This window comes from Triturus cristatus, chromosome 5_1 (assembly GCF_964204655.1).
Source record: "Triturus cristatus chromosome 5_1, aTriCri1.1, whole genome shotgun sequence".
Classification (NCBI taxonomy): Eukaryota; Metazoa; Chordata; class Amphibia; order Caudata; family Salamandridae; genus Triturus; species Triturus cristatus.
This window is the reverse complement of record NC_140587.1, coordinates 49,104,893-49,128,480: the sequence shown is the minus strand read 5'-3', so window position 1 is coordinate 49,128,480 and position 23,588 is coordinate 49,104,893. Positions and strand designations below refer to the sequence as shown.

The following is a 23,588-nucleotide window of genomic DNA, read 5'->3' as shown; positions in this document are numbered from 1 at the left end:
TGGGAGACCTCAACTTACTCCTGTACGACTCCTCTGACACCAACTTCACCAACCTCCGGGAAAGACTGGACAACATCAGCCTCAAACAGGTGGTTACCGACTCCCACGCACAAAGTAGGACACATGCTGGACCCCATCTTCACGTCGAGCAACAGAATCGGATAAAGCCACACTTTCAAAATCACCTGATCGGACCACTCCATTGTACACCTCACCTTCGTCAAACCTCCCTGCACCGCCCCAACTGCCACATTGCTCCCTACCGCAGCTGGACCAAGGTCACTCTGCAACAATGGATCGACGCCTTCAGCATCACACTGCCTAACATCACCACCAATCTGGATAAGGCAGTAGAGAACCTCAGTGCCTGGATCACCGACACCGACAACCTAGTCGCTCCCACCAAACCAGCCAGATCTCACAGACCCATCAAACGAGCCAGCTGGTACACCCCGGAACTCAGTCAATCGAAGCGCAGATGCAGACAACTGGAGAGAAGGTGGTGCACGAGTAGGAACCACACCAACCGAGCCACCCACGAATCAGCCCTCAATGACTACCACTGCCAGATCAAAGCCGCAAGAAAGGAGGCACTGAACCTCCAGATCGAAACCAGCGCCATTCAAACCAAGGAACTTTTCACCATCGTCGGAGAGTTTGCCTGCGCGGCAGCCACTGAAAATGCGACCCACCTCCTCACAGGAACTCTGCGATGCCCTCGCTGACCACTACCACAACAAGATAGCAACCATCTATAGAAACTTCGATCCCCAACACTCCGACCTCCTCAGTGTCCCATGAACCACCACTGCCGAACACCCACTCACCGCATGGGAATAGCTCAGCACACACACCGAACACAACCACTCATTTGAACTCCATCCACTCGGGGGGCACCCACCGACCCATGCCCTTCATCTGCTTTTCAACCTTGGGAAAGATGAGATGAGCCACGAGCTCACCACCATCCTCAAAGCCTCTATAACCAAAGCCACCTTTCCCGACACCTGGAAACACGCATAAGAGAGACCCCTCCAAGAAACCTTCAGCAGTTTCCTGTGAGCTCCAGAACTACCGTCCCATCTCTGCTTCCGTTCCCCGTCAAAGTCCTGATGAAGGCCATTAAACTCCAACTCACTGAACACCTGGAGAGAAACAACCTACTGGACTCTTCCCAATCAGATTTCAGGGCCAATCACAGCATGGATACAACCCTTATTACCGCAATGGATGACACCCCACCCTATTCGACAGAGGAGAATCAGCCGCCCTGATCCTGCTTGACCTCTCCGCAGCCTTTGACACGTCTCTCACCACACATACATCGACCGATTAAGTCAGACCAGAATCCGAGACTATGCGCTCAGGTGGATGGTATCCTTTCTCATGAAGCACTCCCAGATGATCTGCCTCCCTCTTCACCTCACAACCCAAACACACCATCTGCGGTGTAACTCAAGGCTCATCCCTCAGCCCTACCCTCTGCAACATTTACATGACACCACACGCAGACATTGTCAGATCCCTCCACATCATCTCTTTGACGACACCCAGCTCGTCCTTTCACCCTCTGCAGCTCCCACCGCAACGAAGACTAACTTCCGCCACTGTATGAAGAACTTCTCGGCTTGGATGAAGAACAACTGCCTGGAGCTCAACATGGACAAAACTAAAGTTCTGATATGTGGCAGACACACCGCCCTATGGAATGACTCTTGGTGGCCAGAAGAGCTTGGTCCCACGCCTACGCCGAAAGATCACGCCTGCAACCATGGCATCATCATGGACAGAGAACTCTCCATGAAAGGTCAGATCAACGCAGTCTCCTCTGCCTGCTTCCACACACTCTGAATGCTCCATAGAGTTTAAGTGGCTCCCAATCAGCACCAGGAAAACTGACGCAAACCCTCTTCACCAGCCGCCTGGATTATGGGCAATGCACTCTACGCAGGCACCACCACCGGACTCATGCAAAGACTCATCCCCAACCTTCCCTAGAGAACCCACATCACCCAGTGCCTGACAGACCTCCAATGGCTCTCTGTCCAGAAGAGATGCCAATTCACGTTTCTGGCCTACAAAGCCCTCCATGACTAAGGACCCGCATTCTTTAACCACTTACTGCAGGTCTTTCGACCTCCCAGGAATTTCCGCTCAGCTCACCAAGCCCTCGCACAGGTACCACGCATCCATCATTGTGACTCTGGAGGACGCTCCTTCTCCCACCTCACCGCCAAAGCCTGGAACAACCCTCCCTCTCCACCTCCACACTGCACCCTCGCGGACCCACTTCAGAAGCGGACTCAAGACCTGGCTTTTCGACTGAAAATTGGAGCCCAGCGCCTTGACACCCTCTCACATGATAAGCAGCGCTCTACAAGTACAGCCTGATTGATTGATCAAAGCTGTGTGCAAGAGGAATATGAAAGTGAGGCATGCCTGTCGCGGGAGAATGAGGGGTTTATATCTTGAGAGCAGGGCACATGCAGTGAGAAAAGGTCTCCAGACAATAGAATGAGGGCCAGAATACAATGAGAGAACAGATGGAGCTGTGTGTAAGAGGTATGTGAGAGTGAGGGGTGCATGTCACAAGAGAATGAGGGGTTTATATCATGAGAGCAGGATACATACAATAAGGGGGCCTCGAACCGTGGGAGAGCCACATACAATGAGAATGAGGATGAGAGAACAGAGATGAAGCTGTGTGTAAGAGGTATATGAGAGTGAGGGGTGTTTGAGAGGGTCGGAAGCGGCAAGAGAATAAGGTTCCAAGCAGGAAACGACTGTGGGTAACATGCGTTGAAGCGGCAAGAGAATAAGGTTCCAACCAGGAAAGGACTGTGGGTAACATGCGTTGAGGACTGTGGGTAACATGCGTTGAGGACTATGGGTTCACATGCAATGAGAGAGTGGGGTCACTACTGATTTGATGAAGTAACTCCCAATTCACCTCTTGTGTTTTTTTTTCTTCGCATTATTGGAAAATGAAGATGGCAAAAAGGACCCAGCCCACGCCTCCCACGCGCCCCCCTGCAGAGGTGAGTGTGTCTTTAGCTTGCAGAACCGAGTGTTAAGAGTAACAAATGAGGCCTAACTATAGACATGTGCAGATAACAGCATGTCACAGTGAACTGCATGAAGGGCCAGTCTAAAATAGAAGCCACATACAGAGGGTAAATAACCACAGTGAATCCTGTGCATGAAGGACCAGTCTAGAATGGAAGCCGCAGCAGGAAGGGCCAGTCTAGAATGGAAGCCCTCATACGGAGGGGCAAATAACTGTAGTCAATGGTGTGCATGAAGGGCCAGTCTAGAATAGAAGCCACATACAGAGGGTAACCACAGTGAATGCTGTGCATGAAGGGTCAGTCTAGAATCTAGGCCCCATACAGAGGGGTAAATAACCACACTCAACGGTGTGCATGAAGGGCCATTCTAGAATAGAAGCAGCAAACAAAGGGTAAATAACTACAGTGACTGCTGTGCATGAAGGGCCAGTATAGAATAGAAGCAGCATAGAGGGTAAATAACCACAGTGAATGCAGCGCATTAAGGGTCAGTCTAGAATAGAAGCCACATGGAGGGTAAATAACCACAGTGAATGGTGTGCATGAACGGCCAGTCTAGAATGGAAGCCACATAGAGGGTAAATAACCACAGTGAATGCTGTGCATGAAGAGCCAGTCTAAAATAGAAGCTGTATGGAGGGTAAATAACCACAGTGAATGGTGTGCATGAAGGGCCAGTCTAGAATGGAAGCCACATACAGAGGGTAAATAACCACAGTGAATGATGTGCATGAAGGGCCAGTCTAAAAAAGTAGCCGCATGGAGGGTAAATAACCACAGTGAATGCTGTGCATGAAGGTCCAGTCTAGAATGGAAGCCACATACAGAGGGTAAATAACCACAGAATGCTGTGCATGAAGGGCCAGTCTAAAAGAATGAAGGACCAGTCTAAAATAGAATACACATACAGGGTAAATAACCACAGTGAATGGTGTGCATGAAGGGCCAGTCTAGAATAGAAGCAGCATGGAGGGTAAATAACCGCAGTGAGTGGTGTGCATGAAGGGTCAGTCTAAGATGGAAGCCCCATACAGAGGGTAAATAACCACAGTAAATGGTGTGCATGAAGGGTCAGTCTAGAATGGAAGCTGCGTACAGAAGGTAAATAACCACAGTGAATGGTGTGTATGAATGGTCAGTCTAGAATGGAAACTGCATACACAGGGTAAATAACTACAGTGACTGCTGTGCGTGAAGGGTCAGTCTAGAATAGAAGCAGCATGGAGGGTAAATAACCACAGTGAATGGTTTGCATGAAGGGCTAGTCTAGAATGGAAGCCACATACATATAGTAAATAACCACAGTGAATGGTGTGCATGAAGGGCCAGTCTATAATGGAAGCCACATACAGAGGGTACATAACCACAATGACTGCTGTGCAGGAAGGGTCAGTCTAGAACAGAAGCAGCATGGAGGGTAAATAACCCCAGTGAATGCTGTGCATGAAGGGCCAGTCTAGAATCTGGGTCCCATACAGAGGGGTAAATAACCACAGTGAATGGTGTGCATGAAGGGACAGTCTAGGATAGAAGCAGCATGGAAGGTAAATCACCACAGTACATGCTGTGCATGAAGGGCCAGTCTAGAATGGAAGACACACACAGAGGGTAAATAACCACAGTGACTGCTGTGTATGAAGGGCCAGCATAGAATGGAATCAGCATGGAGGGTAAATGACCACAGTGACTACTGTGCGTGAAGGGCCAGTCTAGAATAGAAGCAGTACAGAGGGTAAATACCCACAGTGACTGCTGCGCTTGAAGGGCCAGTCTAGAATAGAAGCCGCATAGAATGGGTAAATAACCACAGTGAATGCTGTGCTTGGAGGGCCAGTCTAGAATAAAAGTAGCATACAGAGGGTAAATAACCACAGTGAATGGTGTGCATGAAGGGCCAGTCTAGAATAGAAGCCGCATAGAATGGGTAAATAACCACAGTGAATGATGTGCATGAAGGGCCAGTCTAGAATAGAAGCCACATACAAAGGGGTAAATAACCACTGAAAGTTGTGCATGAAAGGCCAGTCTAGAATAGAAGCCCCATACAAAGGGGTAAATAACCACTGTGAAAGCTGTTCATGAAAGGCCAGTCTAGATTAGAAGCAGCATGGAGGGTAAATAACTAGTGACTGCTGTGCGTGAAGGGTCAGTCTAGAATGGAAGCAGCATGGAGGGTAAATAATAATAGTGAATGGTGTGCATGAAGGGCCAGTCTAGAATAGAAGCCGCATAGAATGGGTAAATAACCACAGTGACTGCTGTGCGTGAAGGACCAGTCTAGAATAGAAGCCACATAGAATGGGTAAATAATCACAGTGACTGCTGTGCGTGAAGAAGGGCCAGTCTAGAATAGAAGCCGCATAGAATGGGAAAATAACCACAGTGAATGGTGTACATGAAGGGTCAGTCTAGAATAGAAGCAGCATACAGAGGGTAAATAACCACAGTGAATGGTGTGCATGAAGGGTCAGTCTAAGATAGAAGTCACGTACAGAGGGTAACCACAGTGAATGGTGTGCATGAAGGGCCAGTCTAGAATGGAAGCCACATACAGAGGGTACATAACCACAGTGACTGTTGTGCATGAAGGGCCAGTCTAGAATAGAAGCCGCATAGAATGGGTAAATAACCACATTGAATGATGTGCATGAAGGGCCAGTCTAGAATAGAAGCCACATACAAAGGGGTAAATAACCACTGTGAAAGCTGTTCATGAAGGGACAGTCTAGAATAGAAGCAGCATGGAGGGTAAGTAACCACAGTGACTGCTGTGCGTGAAGGGTCAGTCTAGAATGGAAGCAGCATGGAGGGTAAATAACAGTGACTGCTGTGCGTGAAGGATCAGTCTAGAAGGGAAGCAGCATGGAGGGTATATAATAACAGTGAATGGTGTGCATGAAGGGCCAGTCTAGAATGGAAGCCACATACCGAGGGGTACATAACCACAGGGACTGCTGTGCATGAAGAGCCAGTCTAGAATGGAAGCCCTATTCCGAGGGCAAATAACCAGTGAATGCTGTGCATGGAGGGTTAGTCTAGAATGAAGCTGCATACAAAGGGTAAATGACCACAGTAAATGCTGTGCATGAAGGACCAGTCTGTAGAACAGAATGAGCATATAGACTGTGTAGGAGGCTGACTTAAATATGGTGCACACTTATTTAAGTGAAGCACCCTGCAGTAATCTAGCCGACCTTTATGGTGATTTTAGTGGCCTTAGACAACCATAGAAAGCTCTCTAGGTGGTAGCTGTGGGAGCAGCCTTCAGCCTTAGTCCAGAAGGAGTGTAAAGCAGCTTGTTTTACCAGTTCTAATCATGTAGTGTAAGATAAACTAAAAAGAACCACGCAGTCCTGGTAAAAAAATGTCTATTGATTAGATAACACTAACACATTGGTACATCTCCTTGCCGGAGATATCTACTCAAATACACAGTAATACTTCAATTGCAAGAGGTAAGTAAGCACAATACACAGTGGTCTCCAGGGGAGACCAAACCATATACTACAGAAGTGGAATGCGAACTGCAACTGAAGTCGGGACTGGGACCAGGAGACTCAGAAGAGCTGGGGACACAAGAAACCACACAAGTACCCAGGAACCCCCACGGATGCTGTGTGCCCAGTGGAAATAAAGCTGTATACTCACTGCATGTCAATAGGAAAGTTGCGGTTGCGGTTTTTAGAAGGATCCTTCCCAGTGGACCCTGAAGAAACCCAGTGGAAGACAGAAGGTTGGCAAGTCACCCCACCTGTGGATATCCCAGGAACCAGGATACCTACACCAGGGAAACCGGGAGCATAGGTTCGAAGTGACGTTTGAAACCACCGTAGGCCACAATGGGGGACTTCAGGAAAGGCGCCACTGGCGAAGAAGGTGAAAAAGTCCGGTGAAATATAAGGGTGGATTTTAGATCAGAAGAACCTGCAAGCAGAGGGGCAGGAGGCACGGAAGAGCAATGACCACCGATGACATAAGATGCAGGAGTGATGACGATGCGTGACCTTGTCACTGCAGCTGTGAAAGACTAGGAGCTTTCATGAGCTATCCCACATTGGAAGTCGAGAACCAGGGGGTCGGTGTGTGGCGGGAGCACCAACAACCTTTGGCAACGGCAACAGAAATGGTAAACAAAAAAGAAGCAACGTTGGGACCAGCAAGGTCTAATGGACTCACCAATTGCAGGAGAGTCGGAGTAGGCCAGAGCAAGCAGGGGAGCCCACTGAAGCCAAAGAAGACCCTTGAGGATCCACAGGCCAAAGGCACAAGAGTCTAGAGGACCTCCTAGAGGACCTCAAGCAGCTCACCAAAGATTCAGGCACATGGTGCAGAGATTGTGGTGAGGACGAAGATCTTGGCAGGAAGAGATGCTGGAGGTTAGAGCTTCTTGCAGCCCAAAGATCTCTGGAGTACAGAGTCAACAAGCCTTGGCAATGGCCAGTTGATGCGGTGCACAGGGGCTCTGTTCGAGCAGTTCTGAAAGCAGTTCTGAGAGGACAGATCAGGCCTCAAGGGAGTTGCAGAACTACCATCTGTGTTGCTGAGCCTTTTGAAGCACATGGGATGTCAGGAGAAGACAGGTCAGCTTAGTTGTGGTGCCGTTAGACGTAGGGGAGTGACTTCTTCACTCCAAGGGAGATTACTTTGGGTGTCCTTGATGCCCACAGGCCTGGAGAGGAGCCTGAAAAGACACAAGCACAGACGACGAAGACTTGCAGAACAGCGAGACCAGGAGCAGTAGGAGTCTTCCTTGCTGCAGTCTCAGTTCCAGGCAAAGTCCAGGTGCCCAGATGATCGAAGTTGAAGTAGTTTTGGGTTTGAATCTTGTCCATGACGAATCTGATCAGCCACCCACAGGTAAGCCCTTAAGTACCCTAGAGCAAGGGCTGGAACAATTCAGGGGTCCCTCCCAGAGGAGGGGCTGGACAGAGGAGGGGATACTCCCCTGTCCTTTATCCAGTATTGCACCAGAGCAGCAGCCAAAGGCTCCTTGGACTGCCTTAGAGGTGGTCACACCTCCCTGTGGCAGGAAACATTGTTTTGCCTTCGCCTGCTCGAGCTCAGCAGCAGGAGGGCAGAAACGTGTCTGTGGTCGGCAGCAGCACTGGCTTTCTGTTAGACCCTAGGGGAGCCCCCAGCACATGGTATCCTACATCCAACACTGGAATCAGTGTTGGGATAGGATTCCAACATATTTGATACCTAACATGACCGGTTTCTGTGCAACCAATATATAGTTAGACATCTCGTAGATGCCTTGATGTCCACTATATGGATTAAATGGCTGACCGCACTTACAAATCCTGGAGAATCGACTCCGGGGTTTGTAGGGGTGTCCTGCTCATGCAGGGGCACCCTCACACTTATAACCAAGCACCCTGCTCTCAGGACTGAAGAGCCTGCCATCGGGGTGACTCACAGGTTTTAAGAGTAGTGGCTTCAGATATAAGGAACCATCTGCTGTGTGAGAGGTGCAAGCACCAACTCTCACAGGCTGCAATGGCAGGCCTATAGTCACAGTTTAAGTTGATGCCCCTGGGTGGCACAATACATGCTGCAGCCCAGGGGAGACCCCTGGTGTGGCTATGCCCTGGGTACATCAGTACCATATACTAGGGAATTAGAAAGGTACACCAGTAGCCAACTGGGAAGGTACCAAACTACTTACCACTGTCAAATTAAGGGAGAAAGCACAGTGACTGGGGTCCAAATTTGCAGGATCCCAGTCAGACTCATCATGAAACTGAATAACACCAGCAAAAAGCGTATGTAACCATGAAAGCAGATCCTACTTTTCTAGAGATGGTACATAACCACAGTGAATGCTGTGCATGAAGGGCCAGTCTACAATGTAGTCTGCAGGGAGGGTAAATAACCACAGTGAATGTTGTGCATGAAGGGCCAGTATACAATGTAGTCTGCAGGGAGGGTAAATAACCACAGTGAATGCTGTGCACGAAGGGCCAGTATACAGTGAAGTCTGCAGGGAGGGTAAATAACCACAGTGAGTGCTGTACATGAAGGGCCAGTGTAGAATGGAGGCCGCATAGAGGGTAAATAACCACAACGAATGCTCTGCATGAAGGGCCAGTCTAGAATAGAAGCTGCATACAGAGGGTAAATAACCACAGTGAATGCTGTGCATGAAGGGCCAGTCTAGAATGGAAGCCACATACAGAGGGTAAATAACCACAATGAATGCTCTGCATGAAGGGCCAGTCTAGAATAGAAGCAGCATGGAGGGTAACTAACCACAGTGAAGGCTGTGCGTGAAGGGCCAGTCTAGAATAGAAGCCGCGTACAGAAGGTAAATAACCACAGTGAATGATGTGCTTGAAGGGCCAGTCTAGAATAGAAGCCGCATGGAGGGTAAATAACCACAGTGAATGCTCTGCATGAAGGGCCAGTCTAGAATAGAAGCAGCATGGAGGGTAAATAACCACAGTGAATGCTGTGCATGAAGGGCCAGTCTACAGTGAAGTCTGCAGGGAGGGTAAATGACCACAGTGACTGCTGTACATGAAGGGCCAGTCTAGAATGGAAGCCACATACAGAGGGTAAATAACCACAATGAATGCTCTGCATGAAGGGCCAGTCTAGAATAGAAGCAGCATGGAGGGTAACTAACCACAGTGAAGGCTGTGCGTGAAGGGCCAGTCTAGAATAGAAGCCGCGTACAGAAGGTAAATAACCACAGTGAATGCTGTGCATGAAGGGCCAGTCTAGAATAGAAGCCGCATGGAGGGTAAATAACCACAGTGAATGCTGTGCATGAAGGGCCAGTCTACAGTGAAGTCTGCAGGGAGGGTAAATAACCACAGTGACTGCTGTACATGAAGGGCCAGCGTAGAATGGAGGCCACATAGAGGATAAATAACCACAGTGAATACTGTGCATGAAGGTCCAGTCTAGAATAGAAGCAGCATGGAGGGTAAATAAACACAGTGACTGGGAGAGGTGTGGCACAGCGGCCAAGGTGGCTGACTCTGGAGCACGGTGCTCACGGTTCGATTCCCTTCGCCGGCGGAAGCTCAGCCCAGCACCCTGTGACTCTAGGCAATAGGTTGCTTAATCTCCCCGACGGCCCCCAGCGCCTTGAGACCCTTAGGGGTGAATAGAATCTAAATCTAAAGTCTAGAATGGAAGCCGCATACAGAGGGTAAATAACCACAGTTAATGCTGTGCATAAAGGGCAAGTTTAAAATCAAGGCCCCATAGAGGGGGTCAATAACCACAGTGACTGTTGTGCATGAAGGGCCAGTATAGAATGGAAACTGCCTACAGAGGGTAAATAACCACAGTGAATGCTCTGTATGAAGGGCTAGTCTAGAAGGAAGCAGCATGGAGGGTAAATAACCACATTGAATATTGTGCATGAAGGGCCAGCCTAGAAGGATGCCGGATGGAGGGTAAATAACCACAGTGAATGCTGTGCGTGAAGGGCTAGTCTAAAATAGAACCTGCATACAGAGGGTAAATAACCACAGTGAATGCACTGTATGAAGGGCCTGTCTAGAATAGAAGCAGCATGGAGGGTAAATAACCTTAGTGAATGCTGTGCATGAAGGGCCAGTGTAGAATAGAAGCCTCATGGAGGGTAAATTACCACAATGAATGCTATGCATGAAGGACTAGTCCAGAATGGAGGCTACATACAGAGGGTAAATAACCACAGTGAATGCTGTGCATGAAGGGATAGTGTAGAAAGGAAGCCGCGTACAGAGGGCAAATAACTTCGGTGCATGGTGTTCATGAAGGGCCAGCCTAGAATAGAAGCAGCATGGAGGGTAAATAACCACAGTGAATGCTGTGCATGAAGGACCAGTCTAGAATAGAAGCAACATGGAGGGTAAATAACCACAGTGAATGCTGTGCATAAAGGGCCAGTCTAGAATAGAAGTAGCATGGTGGGTAAATAACCACAGTGAATGCTGTGCATAAAGGGCCAGTCTAGAATAGAAGCAACATGGAGGGTAAATAACCACAGTGAATGCTGTGCATAAAGGGCCAGTCTAGAATAGAAGTAGCATGGAGGGTAAATAACCACAGTGAATGCTGTGCATGAAGGGCCAGTCTAGAACAGAAGCAGCATGGAGGGTAAATAACCATACTTAATGCAGTGCATGGAGGGCCAGTCTAGAATAGAAGCCGCATGGAGGGTAAATAACCACAGTGAATGCTGTGCATGAAGGACCAGTCTAGAATAGAAGCAGCATGGAGGGTAAATGGCCATAGTGAATCTGTGCATGAAGGGCCAGTCTAGAATAGAAGCAACATGGAGGGTAAATAACCACAGTGAATGCTGTGCATAAAGGGCCAGTCTAGAATAGAAGTAGCATGGAGGGTAAATAACCACAATGAATGCTGTGCATGAAGGGCCAGTCTAGAACAGAAGCAGCATGGAGGGTAAATAACCATACTTAATGCAGTGCATGAAGGGCCAGTCTAGAATAGAAGCAGCATTGAGGGTAAATAACCACAGTGAATGCTGTGTATGAAGGCCCATTCTAGAATGGAAGCAGCATGGAGGGTAAACAACCACGGTGAATGCTGTGCATGAATGGCCAGTCTAGAATAGAAGCAGCATGGAGGGTAAATAACCACAGTGAATGCTGTGCATGAAGGACGGGTCTAAAATAGAAGCATCATGGAGGGTAAATAACCATAGTGAATGCTGTGCATGAAGGGCCAGTCTAGAATAGAAGCTGTATGGAGGGTAAATAACCAATGTGAAGGCTGTGCATGAAGGGCCAGTCTAAAATAGAAGCTGAACACAGAGGGTAAATAACCACAATGAATGCTCTGCATAAAGGGCTAGTTAGAATGGATGCCGCGTACAGAAGGTAAATAACCAAAGTGAATGGTGTGCATGATCGGCCAGTCTAGAATGGAAACTGCATACTACTATCACTGGACAGTAGGAAGATTGTGGTGCAAGCCTTGGTGACATCAAAACTAGACTATGTCAACAGTTTGTACCTTGGCTTGCCCGACTATCTTGTCCAGCGCCTACAAGTGGTGCAAGATGCGGCAGCCAGAGACCCAAACCCAGGTCTAATATGACCCCCATCTTAAGGTTTTTGCCCTGGCTAAGCATGAAGGAAAGGATCAAATTCAAAGCTATGGTGATCTTTATCAAAGCCTTTTATGGCATAGGAGCCAGCTATCAAAACAAACACATGATCCAAATAGATCCCTATGATTGCCAAATGCAAATCTTTCCCTTATACCCAAAATACGCTTAGCGCGTATGTGAAGAAGATCCTTTGGATTCCTGGGTGTACGGATGTGGAACAGCCTGCCAGAAACTCTGAGAACAACTACAGACTTGCTAAATTTCAGGAAGAATCTTAAAACCCGTCTTTTTAAAAACTAGCTCTTCCTCAGCGATCCGCCACCTGCCCGCCTCCTAGCGCCAGGACACTCTAGTTTAAGTAGCTGTGCGCTATATCAAATGTGATTATTTAATTTCATTTCATAAAGAGTTTAAATAATAACTGTGAATGCTGTGCATGAAGTACCAGTCTAGAATGGAGGCCGCATAGAGGGTAAATAATGACAGTAAGTGCTGTGCATGAAGGGCCAGTCTAGAATAGAAGCAGCATGGAGGGTAAATAACCACAGTGAATGCTGTGCATGAAGGGCCAGTCTAGAATAGAAGCTGCATGGAGGGTAAATAACCACAGTGAATGCAGTGCATGAAGGGCCAGTCTAGAATAGAAGCAGCATGGAGGGTAAATAACCACAGTGAATGGTGTGCATGAAGGGTCAGTCTAAGATAGAAGCCGCATACAGAGGGGTCAATACCCACAGTGAATGGTGTGCATGAAGGGCTAGTCTAGAATAGAAGCAGCATGGAGGGTAAATAACCATAGTGAATGCTGTGCATTAAGGGCCAGTCTATAATGGAAGCCACATACAGAGGGTAAATAACCACAGTGAATGCTGTGCATGAAGGTCCAGTCTAGAATAGAAGCAGCATCGAGGGTAAATAACCACAGTGACTGCTGTGCATGAAGGGCCAGTCTAGAATAGAAGCAGCATGGAGGGTAAATAACCACAGTGAATGCTGTGCATGAAGGGCTAGTGTAGAAAGGAAGCCGCATACAGAAGGGAAATAACCACATTGAATGCTGTGCAGGAAGGGCTAGTCTAGAATGGTAGCCGCATACAGAGGGTAAAAACAGTGAATGGTGTGCATGGATGGCCAGTTTGGAATCGGGGCCCCATACAGGGGATAAATACCCACAGTATATGCTGTGCATGAAGGGCCAGTCTAGAATGAAAGCTGCATGGAGGGTAAATAACCCCAGTGAATGATATGCATGACGGGCCAGTCTAAAATGGAAGCTGCATTTAGAGGGTAAATAACCACAGTGACTGCTGTGCATGAAGGCCCACTCTGGAATAGAAGCAGCATACAGACTGTAAATAACAAGTGACTGCTGTGCATGAAGGGCCAGTGTAGAATGCAAGCAGCATGGAGAGTAATTTACCGCAGTGAATACCATGCATGAAGGGCCACTCTGGAATAGAAGCAGCATACAGACTGTAAATAACCACAGTGACTGCTGTGCATGAAGGGCCAGTCTAGAATAGTAGCTGCATACAGAGGGTAAATAACCACAGTGAATGATGTGCATGAAGGACCAGTCTAGAATAGAAGCCGCATAGAATGGGTAAATAGCCACAGCAAATGCTGTGCGTGAGGGACCAGTCTAGAATAGAAGCCGCATAGAATGGGTAAAGAACCACAGCGAATGCTGTGCGTGAAGGGCCAGTCTAGAATAGAAGCAGCATGGAGGGTAAATAACCACAGTGAATGCAGTGCATGAAGGGCCAGTCTAGAATAGAAGCAGCATGGAGGGTAAATAACCACAGTGAATGCTGTGCATGAAGGGCCAGTCTAGAATAGAATGGGTAAAGGTAAATAACCACAGTGAATGCTGTGTATGAAGGACCAGTCTAGAATGGAAGCAGCATGGAGGGTAAATGACCACAGTGACTGTTGTGCATGAAGGGCTGGTCAAGAATAGAAGCCGCATACACAGGGTAAATAACCACAGTGAATCATGTGCATGAAGGGCTAGTCTAGAATAGAAGCCACATACAGAGGGTACATAACTACAGTGAATGCTGTGCATGAAGGGCCAGTCTAGAATAGACGTCGCATAAAATGGGTAAATAACCATAGTGAATGCTGTGCATGAAGGGCTAGTCTAGAATAGAAGCCGAATACAGAGGGTAAATAACCACAGTGAATGGTGTGCATGAAGGGTCAGTCTAGAATGGAAGCAGCATGGAGGGTAAATAACCACAGTGAATGTTGTGCATGAAGTACAGTCTAGAATGGAAGCAGCATGGAGGGTAAATGACCACAGTGAATGCTGTGCATAAAGGGCCAGTCTAGAATAGAAGCCGCATGCAGAGGGTAAATAACCACAGTGATCGTTATGCATGAAGGACTAGTCTAGAATGGAGACTCCATACAGAGGGTAAATAACCACAGTGGATGGTGTGCACGAAGGGCCGGTCTAGAATGAAAGCCGCATGGAGGGAAAATAACCACAGTGAATGTTATGCATGAAGGACTAGTCTAGAATGGAGACTCCATACATAGTGTAAATAACCACAGTGAATGTTATGCATAAAGGACTAGTCTAGAATGGAGACTCCATACAGAGGGTAAATAACCACAGTGGATGGTGTGCACGAAGGGCCGGTCTAGAATGAAAGCCGCATACAGAGGGTAAATACCACAGTGGAAGACCATATTTAAAGTAATGAACAATTTGGTGGCCATAGTAGTTTCAGCGCACTCCTATCCAAATCACAGCAAAGTGTCCAACTACCCTTTAGTGTCCTTGGTCAGGTGCTCTGCAAAGGGGAAGGGCTGCCATTCAAATGCTCCACAAATAAGCACTCCTGAATAGGTCACCAGAAAGTCATCATAGTATTTTATCTGCAAGTTTTTCTCGCAGAGAATGTTCTAGCCATCCAACACATATTTTGAGACTTGGTAATAAGAACCGAATGACTTCACCAGGGCATCATCAAATCAAAGTATCCAGTCTCATCCGGGACTGGTGGAATAACATGTATTTAATGTATAGTATATGTAATTTTTTTAAAAGCCTTTTGCAGCGAAAAAAACAAAAAAAGATGACTTTAAAGAATGTAATGTGATGATTCGGCGTACTTTTGAGATGTAAAATGAACCCTTGTGCTTTGCAATGCAAGCACTATGTAGGAAGCAGAATGATACTCCAAACAGCCAACAGTGCGAGGTACAACACTCTCTGGGCAGAGCCACGCCCATGCTATATTGTAAACAGTTGGCAAATATAGCACTTACTGACCGCTGCACTAGCGAGCCAGACCTAAGAACGACAAAAGATCCCACTAAGGTCCTCATGATAAGAGGTACATAGTATCCAGAGAAGCAGCCGATCACCCTCCTCCCCCAAATTGGCCATTGTGAAGATAGCCCTTACTTTAGACCTCATGCGTCCACTGGACATTCCCATGGACATTTGGTGAAGTTGTAGGGGATAATGAGGAATTACCAGCAGATTCAGACCCTTAATTCTTGATTGCCCTGGTAATTCCCCATTCCTCACGAGATTCAACTCAGAATCCCTGTTAATTCCACACCCCTGTGATTAATAAAACCCTAGCATTGTTAACTTCATGGATATAGAATTAACACCCTACATCATTCCTGTGTTGGTCTCTCTGGATGTCTGTATTCGCTTCTCTGTGGGTGACCCCACTTTGTATGAGTGCATTTGCCATGGTGTCAGGTAAGCAGCTTGACTAGGAGAATGGAAGCTTTCACCCTGCATTCTTGTCTTTTCAGACCCCAAACAGCTTCAGCGCTGCCAGAGAGTGGTGGGAGAGATCGCCTTCCAGCTGGACCGGAGGATTCTCTCATCCATCTTCTTGGAACAAAGCAGATTATATGGTTTTACGGTATCTAATGTGCAGGAAAAAATTATACAGGTATGTTGTGAGCTTATATGATCCAACAAGGGGCACTTTGTTGTTGACTTGAAGGTGCTGTGTCCCTGCTTTTTTGTGAGCCTGTTTGCAAAGCGTTCGCTTATCGTAGGTACGTTTGCTTCAACCTCTACCAGTGTGGCAGCACCTTGCATCATTATCCAGAAAAGTGGCAGACATGTAGCCTGAGGCGGCTCTAAAAGCCACTCTTAAAATGAAAGTACATGTTCTGGCCAGGCAGCAAGCCCTTTCAGTAGGCCTGGCCAATGGCTTTGCCCAAACCACTTCTTTAGCATAAGATGCACGGCATACAAGTTGAGTAAACATTAAGCTAGGGCCTGCTCACTAGATATAAAGTTCCTACACAGCATCACCATTTCCAAAAACAGTCTAACTGATCTATAGTCTAGTAGCTTTACAACCGTCTTGAATCCTAGGGAGGAGCAGGGAAGGGATTGCAGCCCTTCCCCATCTGTTTCCTAGGGAACTTCGCCTGATACGATGCGCTCTGGTTGATCAAGGGTCCAACATAAATCGCGCTGACCGCCGTCTTTAGTTGTCACTGCTGTTTTCTCCACAGAAGTGTTTTGATGCTGCAAAATTATGAAATCCTCTCCACAGGTGTTCTCTCATTGAACTTAAGGCCTACTAAAAAGAAAGCTTGAGGAAGCCTGCACTTTCTTCAACAGAAACCCAGGTCATACAGTACCAGACAGTGTTAGAAAACATTCTCTTCTGAGGCACTTAATTGTACCTAATCTTAGCAAAGGCATATCAGATTACTCCTCGATTCTTATGATCCCATGGCTCTGAACATGCACAGGTCCTCGCCACACTTAGCTGATCACAGGACCACAACAGTAGAGATTGCCCAATGCTCAGGCGTGGTCAGTTCCTAATATAAGGAAGTTGAAGAAGCTACTGGTAGTCTCAAAAAATCCACTGGATGATGAATAAGTAACCAGTGGCATTCCAAGCCCCATCACCTTTACAGAACTTCAGATCAGTCGGTGAGGAGGTTTGAAAAGATCAGCTTGATATCAAGGCAAGTAGACACACTTAGTCTGTACCAACAGATGACCTTTTGACTTTTCCTTCCCCCCCGCAAGAACCTCAAGTGTTAGGAGACTGACTAGAGGGCTATCGGAAGACTGCTAGACCAGACATGAGGGTAGACTAGACCGATCTACTGTGACAGCCCTCAGCCTAGTCAGATATCACGGAAGAACTCCTGGGACAGGGCATAATCAGGAGTCCTTGTCAGCAGACTAACTTCTCAGTGTGTTCCCTCTTCATTCCCGAAAAAGCTGACTGTAGTCCAGTACCGTACCACGCGTTGAGTCCCTGTAGCACCATTTGCCTGACATCTAAGGCAAGATCCTTCTTTATCTCTTTGCTCAAGAAGAATTATAACTAGAAGCAAATCTCCCCAGACTCACTGAGAGTATAATGCATGTTATTGTTAGATGAAGACGTATATTGTGTGAATGTTGCATTTGTAAACACTCCAGAAAGTCCATGCTACACAAAAGGTGTACGAGGGCATGTGTCTCTTCAGGGGGCTTATCCTGGTTGAGACTACGTTATGCAAGATTCGCCTCCCACTGGCCTTCCATTGAGGACTCAAGCCCATTCTAACCTAGATGTACCCTAACTAGAGACAACTAACCCAGGTGTGCCCTAGTTAGTGACAGTTTGGAGAAGGCATGTTAGGTTCCTCCTGTGGTTTAACACCAACCACATTTGTGAATCCACCACTCTAAACACATTGTGGCTGAATAAATCAATATAGAAGCATGGCACAGTATCCATTTGAGAATAAGGTTATGTTTTCATCCTGTTCTCTCCGCCCAGCTGTTCAGGATTGCCTCCAGTCATAGGTGAGTGGAAAAAGATTTGCACGATATGCTGTCGCTCAATATTTTACAGAAGTCCCTGTGCAGATATTACTATTGACATTTCCTCCCAGGTAGTGGTACTCCCACAATCGAGAATCGTTTTCTCTTGCAGGTATAATATTTGGATGGGGCCTCTTACTTATAGCACCTATCCTGACGTTAGCATTTTTGCCAGTTTTCTTCTGGTAACCCTTTCCTGGCTGCCTCTGGCACGTTATAGCTTGTCTGCTTGAAATAATGAAATGTTTCTGATAGACAACTTGTATCACCTAACTGCAGAACATCTGACCTGTCAGCACCTGGATTATGGTGATTGGGCACCTAATTCTGAGGGCTTCAGCATCACTCCATAGAAGCTTGGAACGCCCTGCTCGATGAATGGTGTGATCATTACCTCCATGCTAGGTCTCCCTTAAAAGATTGCTTTGTCTCTGAGCTTGCCTTGGCGCTATGATCCATCCTCAATGCGCTGCATAGGCTCAAGATGGAAAGGCTGAAGAGAAGCCAGCGTACTTCAATACTGTCTTTACTTCTCTCGTTGGAGACCCGGTTGAGGGCCAAGCAGCTGCTGCTCAGGCTCTTTCGCTTACCAGTGGAGAGCCTCAACCTTCGATGTCTACGGCTTATTAGTTGCTGCTCAGGCTCTTTGTGTTACCAATGGAGAGCCTCAACTTTCGATGTCTACGGCTTATCAGTTGCCACATAGGCTCTTTCTGTTACCAATGGAGAGCCTCAACCTTCGATGTCTACAGCTTATCAGTTGCTTTTCAGGCTCTTTCTGATAACAACGGAGAGCCTCAAACTTCGATATCTACGGCTTATAAGTTGCTGCTCAGGCTCTTTCTGTTCCCAATGGAGAGCCTCAACCTTGATGTCCACAGCTTATCAGTTGCCACATAGGCTCTTTCTGTTACCAATGGAGAGCCTCAACCTTCGATGTCTACAGCTTATCAGTTGCTTTTCAGACTCTTTCTGATAACAATGGAGAGCGTCAGCCTTCGATGTCTACAACTTATTAGTTGCCGCTCAGGCTCTTTCTGTTACCAATGGAGAGCCTCAAACTTCGATGTATACAGCATATCAGTTTCCGCTCAGACTCCTTCTGTTACCAGTGGAGAGCCTCAACCTTCGATGTCTACAGCTTATTAGTTGCTGCTCAAGCTCGTTCTGTTACCATTGGAGAGTCTCAACCTTCGATGTCTACAGCTTATTAGTTGCGCTCGGGCTCGTTCTGTTACCAAAGGAGAGCCCTAACAGTCAATGTCTACAGCTTATCTGTTGCCGCTCAGGCTCGTTCTGTTACCCATAGAGAGCCTCAACCTTCGATGTCTACAGCTTATTAGTTGCCGCTCAGGCTCTTTCTGTTACCCATGGAGAGCCTCAACCGTCGATGTCCACTACTTATCAGTTGCCGCTCAGGCTCCTTTTGTTACCCATGGAGAGCCTCAACCTTCAATGTCCACAGCTTATCAGTTGCCGCTCAGGCTCCTTCTGTTACCCATGGAGAGCCTCAACCTCCGATGTCTACTGCTTAGCCGTTGCTGCTCCAGCCCGTTCTGTTACCCATGGAGAGACTCAACTTTCGATGTCTACGGCTTATCAGTTGCTGCTCAGATTCTTTCTGTTACCCATGGAAGAGCCTCAACCTTCGATGTCTATAACTTATCAGTTGTAGCTCAGGCTCTTTCTGTTACCCATGGAAGAGCCTCAACCTTCCATGTCTACGGCTTATCAGTTGCCTCTCAGGCTCTTTCTGTTACCCATGGGGAGCCTCAACCTTCGATGTCTACAGCTTATCAGTTGCCGCTCACGCTCTTTCTGTTACCCATGGAGTGCCTCAACCTTCAATGTCCACAGCTTATCAGTTGCCGCTCAGGCTTGTTCTATTACCCATGGAGAGCCTCAACCTTCGATGTCCACAGCTTATCAGTAGCCGCTCAGGCTAGTTCTGTTACCCATGGAGAGCCTCAACCTTCAATGTCCACAGCTTATCAGTTGCGGCTCTGGCTCATTCTATTACCCATGGAGAGCCTCAACCTTTGATGTCCACAGCTTATCAGTTGCCGATCAGGCTCGTTCTGTTACCCATGGAGTGCCTCAACCTTGATGTCCACAGCTTATCAGTTGCCGCTCAGGCTTGTTCAGTTACCCATTTAGAGAGCCTCAACCTTCGATGTCTACAGCTTATCAGTTGCCGCTGAGGCTCGTTCAGTTACCCATGGAGAACCTCAACCTTCGGTCTGTTACCCATAGAGAGCCTCAACCTTTGATGTCTACAGCTTATCAGTTGCCGCTCAGGCTCCTTCTGTTACCAGTGGAGAGCCTCAACCTTCGATGTCTACAGCTTATTAGTTGCTGCTCAAGCTCGTTCTGTTACCATTGGAGAGCCTCAACCTTCGATGTCTACAGCTTATTAGTTGCCGCTCAAGCTCGTTTTGTTACCAATGGAGAGCCCCAACATTCAATGTCTACAGCTTATTAGTTGCCGCTGAGGCTCTTTCTGTTACCCATGGAGAACCTCAACCTTCGATGTCCACTACTTATCAGTTGCCACTCAGGCTCCTTTTGTTTCCCATGGAGAGCCTCAACCTTCAATGTCCACAGCTTATCAGTTCCCGCTCAGGCTCGTTCTGTTACCCATGGAGAGACTCAACCTCCGATGTCTACGGCTTATCAGTTGCTGCTCCAGCTCGTTCTGTTAACGATGGAGAGCCTCAACTTTTGATGTCTATGGCTAATCAATTGCTGCTCAGACTCTTTCTGTTACCCATGGAAGAGCCTCAACCTTCGATGTCTACGGCTTACCAGTTGCCTCTCAGGCTCTTTCTGTTACCCATGGAGAGCCTAAACCTTCGATGTCTACAGCTTATCAGTTGCCGCTCAGGCTCTTTTTGTTACCCATGAGAGCCTCAACCTTCAATGTCCACTACTTATCAGTTGTCGCTCAGGCTCCTTTTGTTACCCATGGAGAGCCTCAACCTTCAATGTACACAGCTTATCAGTTGCAGCTCAGGCTCATTCTATTACCCATGGAGAGCCTCAACCTTCGGTGTCCACAGCTTATCAGTTGCCGCTCAGGTTCGTTCTGTTACCCATGGAGTGCCTCAACCTTGATGTCCACAGCTTATCAGTTGCCGCTCAGGCTGGTTCTGTTACCCATTGAGAGCCTCAACCTTCGATGTCCACAGCTTATCAGTTGCCGCTGAGGCTCGTTCTGTTACCCACGGAGAGCCTCAACCTTCGGTCTGTTGCCTATAAAGAGCCTCAACCTTCGATGTCTACAGCTTATCAGTTGCTGTGTTACCAATGGAGAGCCTAAACCTTCGATGTGTACAGCTTATTAGTTGCCGCTCAGGCTCTTTCTGTTACCAATGGAGAGCCTCAAACTTCGATGTATACAGCTTATCAGTTTCCGCTCAGGCACTTTCTGTTACCAATGGAGTGCCTCAACCTTCGATGTCTACAGCTTATCACAGTTGCCGTGTTATCAGTAGAATTCCACAACCTTTAAAGTCTACCGCTTATCTGTGCTGCTCAAGCTATTTCTGTTACCCATTGAGAGACTCAAGCTTTAATGTCTACAGCTTATCAGTTGCGTCTCAGGCTCCTTCTGTTGCCAATGGAGAGCCTCAACCTTCGATGTCTACAGCTTATTAGTTGCTGCTCAAGCTCGTTCTGTTACCAATGGAGAGCCTCAACCTTCGATGTCTACAGCTTATTAGTTGCTGCTCAAGCTCGTTCTGTTACCATTGGAGAGTCTCAACCTTCAATGTCTACAGCTTATTAGTTGCGCTCGGGCTCGTTCTGTTACCAAAGGAGAGCCCCAACAGTCAATGTCTACAGCTTATCTGTTGCCGCTCAGGCTCGTTCTGTTACCCATAGAGAGCCTCAACCTTCGATGTCTACAGCTTATTAGTTGCCGCTCAGGCTCTTTCTGTTACCCATGGAGAGCCTCAACCGTCGATGTCCACTACTTATCAGTTGCCGCTCAGGCTCCTTTTGTTACCCATGGAGAGCCTCAACCTTCAATGTCCACAGCTTATCAGTTGCCGCTCAGGCTCCTTCTGTTACCCATGGAGAGCCTCAACCTCCGATGTCTACTGCTTAGCCGTTGCTGCTCCAGCCCGTTCTGTTACCCATGGAGAGACTCAACTTTCGATGTCTACGGCTTATCAGTTGCTGCTCAGATTCTTTCTGTTACCCATGGAAGAGCCTCAACCTTCGATGTCTATAACTTATCAGTTGTAGCTCAGGCTCTTTCTGTTACCCATGGAAGAGCCTCAACCTTCCATGTCTACGGCTTATCAGTTGCCTCTCAGGCTCTTTCTGTTACCCATGGGGAGCCTCAATCTTCGATGTCTACAGCTTATCAGTTGCCGCTCACGCTCTTTCTGTTACCCATGGAGTGCCTCAACCTTCAATGTCCACAGCTTATCAGTTGCCGCTCAGGCTTGTTCTATTACCCATGGAGAGCCTCAACCTTCGATGTCCACAGCTTATCAGTAGCCGCTCAGGCTAGTTCTGTTACCCATGGAGAGCCTCAACCTTCAATGTCCACAGCTTATCAGTTGCGGCTCTGGCTCATTTTATTACCCATGGAGAGCCTCAACCTTTGATGTCCACAGCTTATCAGTTGCCGCTCAGGCTCGTTCTGTTACCCATGGAGTGCCTCAACCTTTGATGTCCACAGCTTATCAGTTGCCGCTCAGGCTCGTTCTGTTACCCATGGAGTGCCTCAACCTTGATGTCCACAGCTTATCAGTTGCCGCTCAGGCTTGTTCAGTTACCCATTTAGAGAGCCTCAACCTTCGATGTCTACAGCTTATCAGTTGCCGCTGAGGCTCGTTCAGTTACCCATGGAGAACCTCAACCTTCGGTCTGTTACCCATAGAGAGCCTCAACCTTTGATGTCTACAGCTTATCAGTTGCCGCTCAGGCTCCTTCTGTTACCAGTGGAGAGCCTCAACCTTCGATGTCTACAGCTTATTAGTTGCTGCTCAAGCTCGTTCTGTTACCATTGGAGAGCCTCAACCTTCGATGTCTACAGCTTATTAGTTGCCGCTCAAGCTCGTTTTGTTACCAATGGAGAGCCCCAACATTCAATGTCTACAGCTTATTAGTTGCCGCTGAGGCTCTTTCTGTTACCCATGGAGAACCTCAACCTTCGATGTCCACTACTTATCAGTTGCCGCTCAGGCTCCTTTTGTTTCCCATGGAGAGCCTCAACCTTCAATGTCCACAGCTTATCAGTTCCCGCTCAGGCTCGTTCTGTTACCCATGGAGAGACTCAACCTCCGATGTCTACGGCTTATCAGTTGCTGCTCCAGCTCGTTCTGTTAACCATGGAGAGCCTCAACTTTTGATGTCTATGGCTAATCAATTGCTGCTCAGACTCTTTCTGTTACCCATGGAAGAGCCTCAACCTTCGATGTCTACGGCTTACCAGTTGCCTCTCAGGCTCTTTCTGTTACCCATGGAGAGCCTAAACCTTCGATGTCTACAGCTTATCAGTTGCCGCTCAGGCTCTTTTTGTTACCCATGAGAGCCTCAACCTTCAATGTCCACTACTTATCAGTTGTCGCTCAGGCTCCTTTTGTTACCCATGGAGAGCCTCAACCTTCAA

At 47.6% G+C, this 23,588-nt stretch overlaps 1 protein-coding gene across 1 annotated transcript in view; it reads left to right on the top strand.

Moving 5' to 3' along the window:
* The window catches only part of LOC146830136 (speriolin-like protein), a 125,752-nt gene that overhangs the window by 19,488 nt on the left and 82,676 nt on the right, over positions 1-23,588 (top strand). The window contains exons 2-3 of the mRNA XM_085604018.1: positions 2,991-3,038; positions 15,928-16,070. Coding sequence (XP_085460144.1) covers positions 2,991-3,038; positions 15,928-16,070 — 191 coding nt within the window. The remainder of the gene's footprint in view (positions 1-2,990; positions 3,039-15,927; positions 16,071-23,588) is intronic.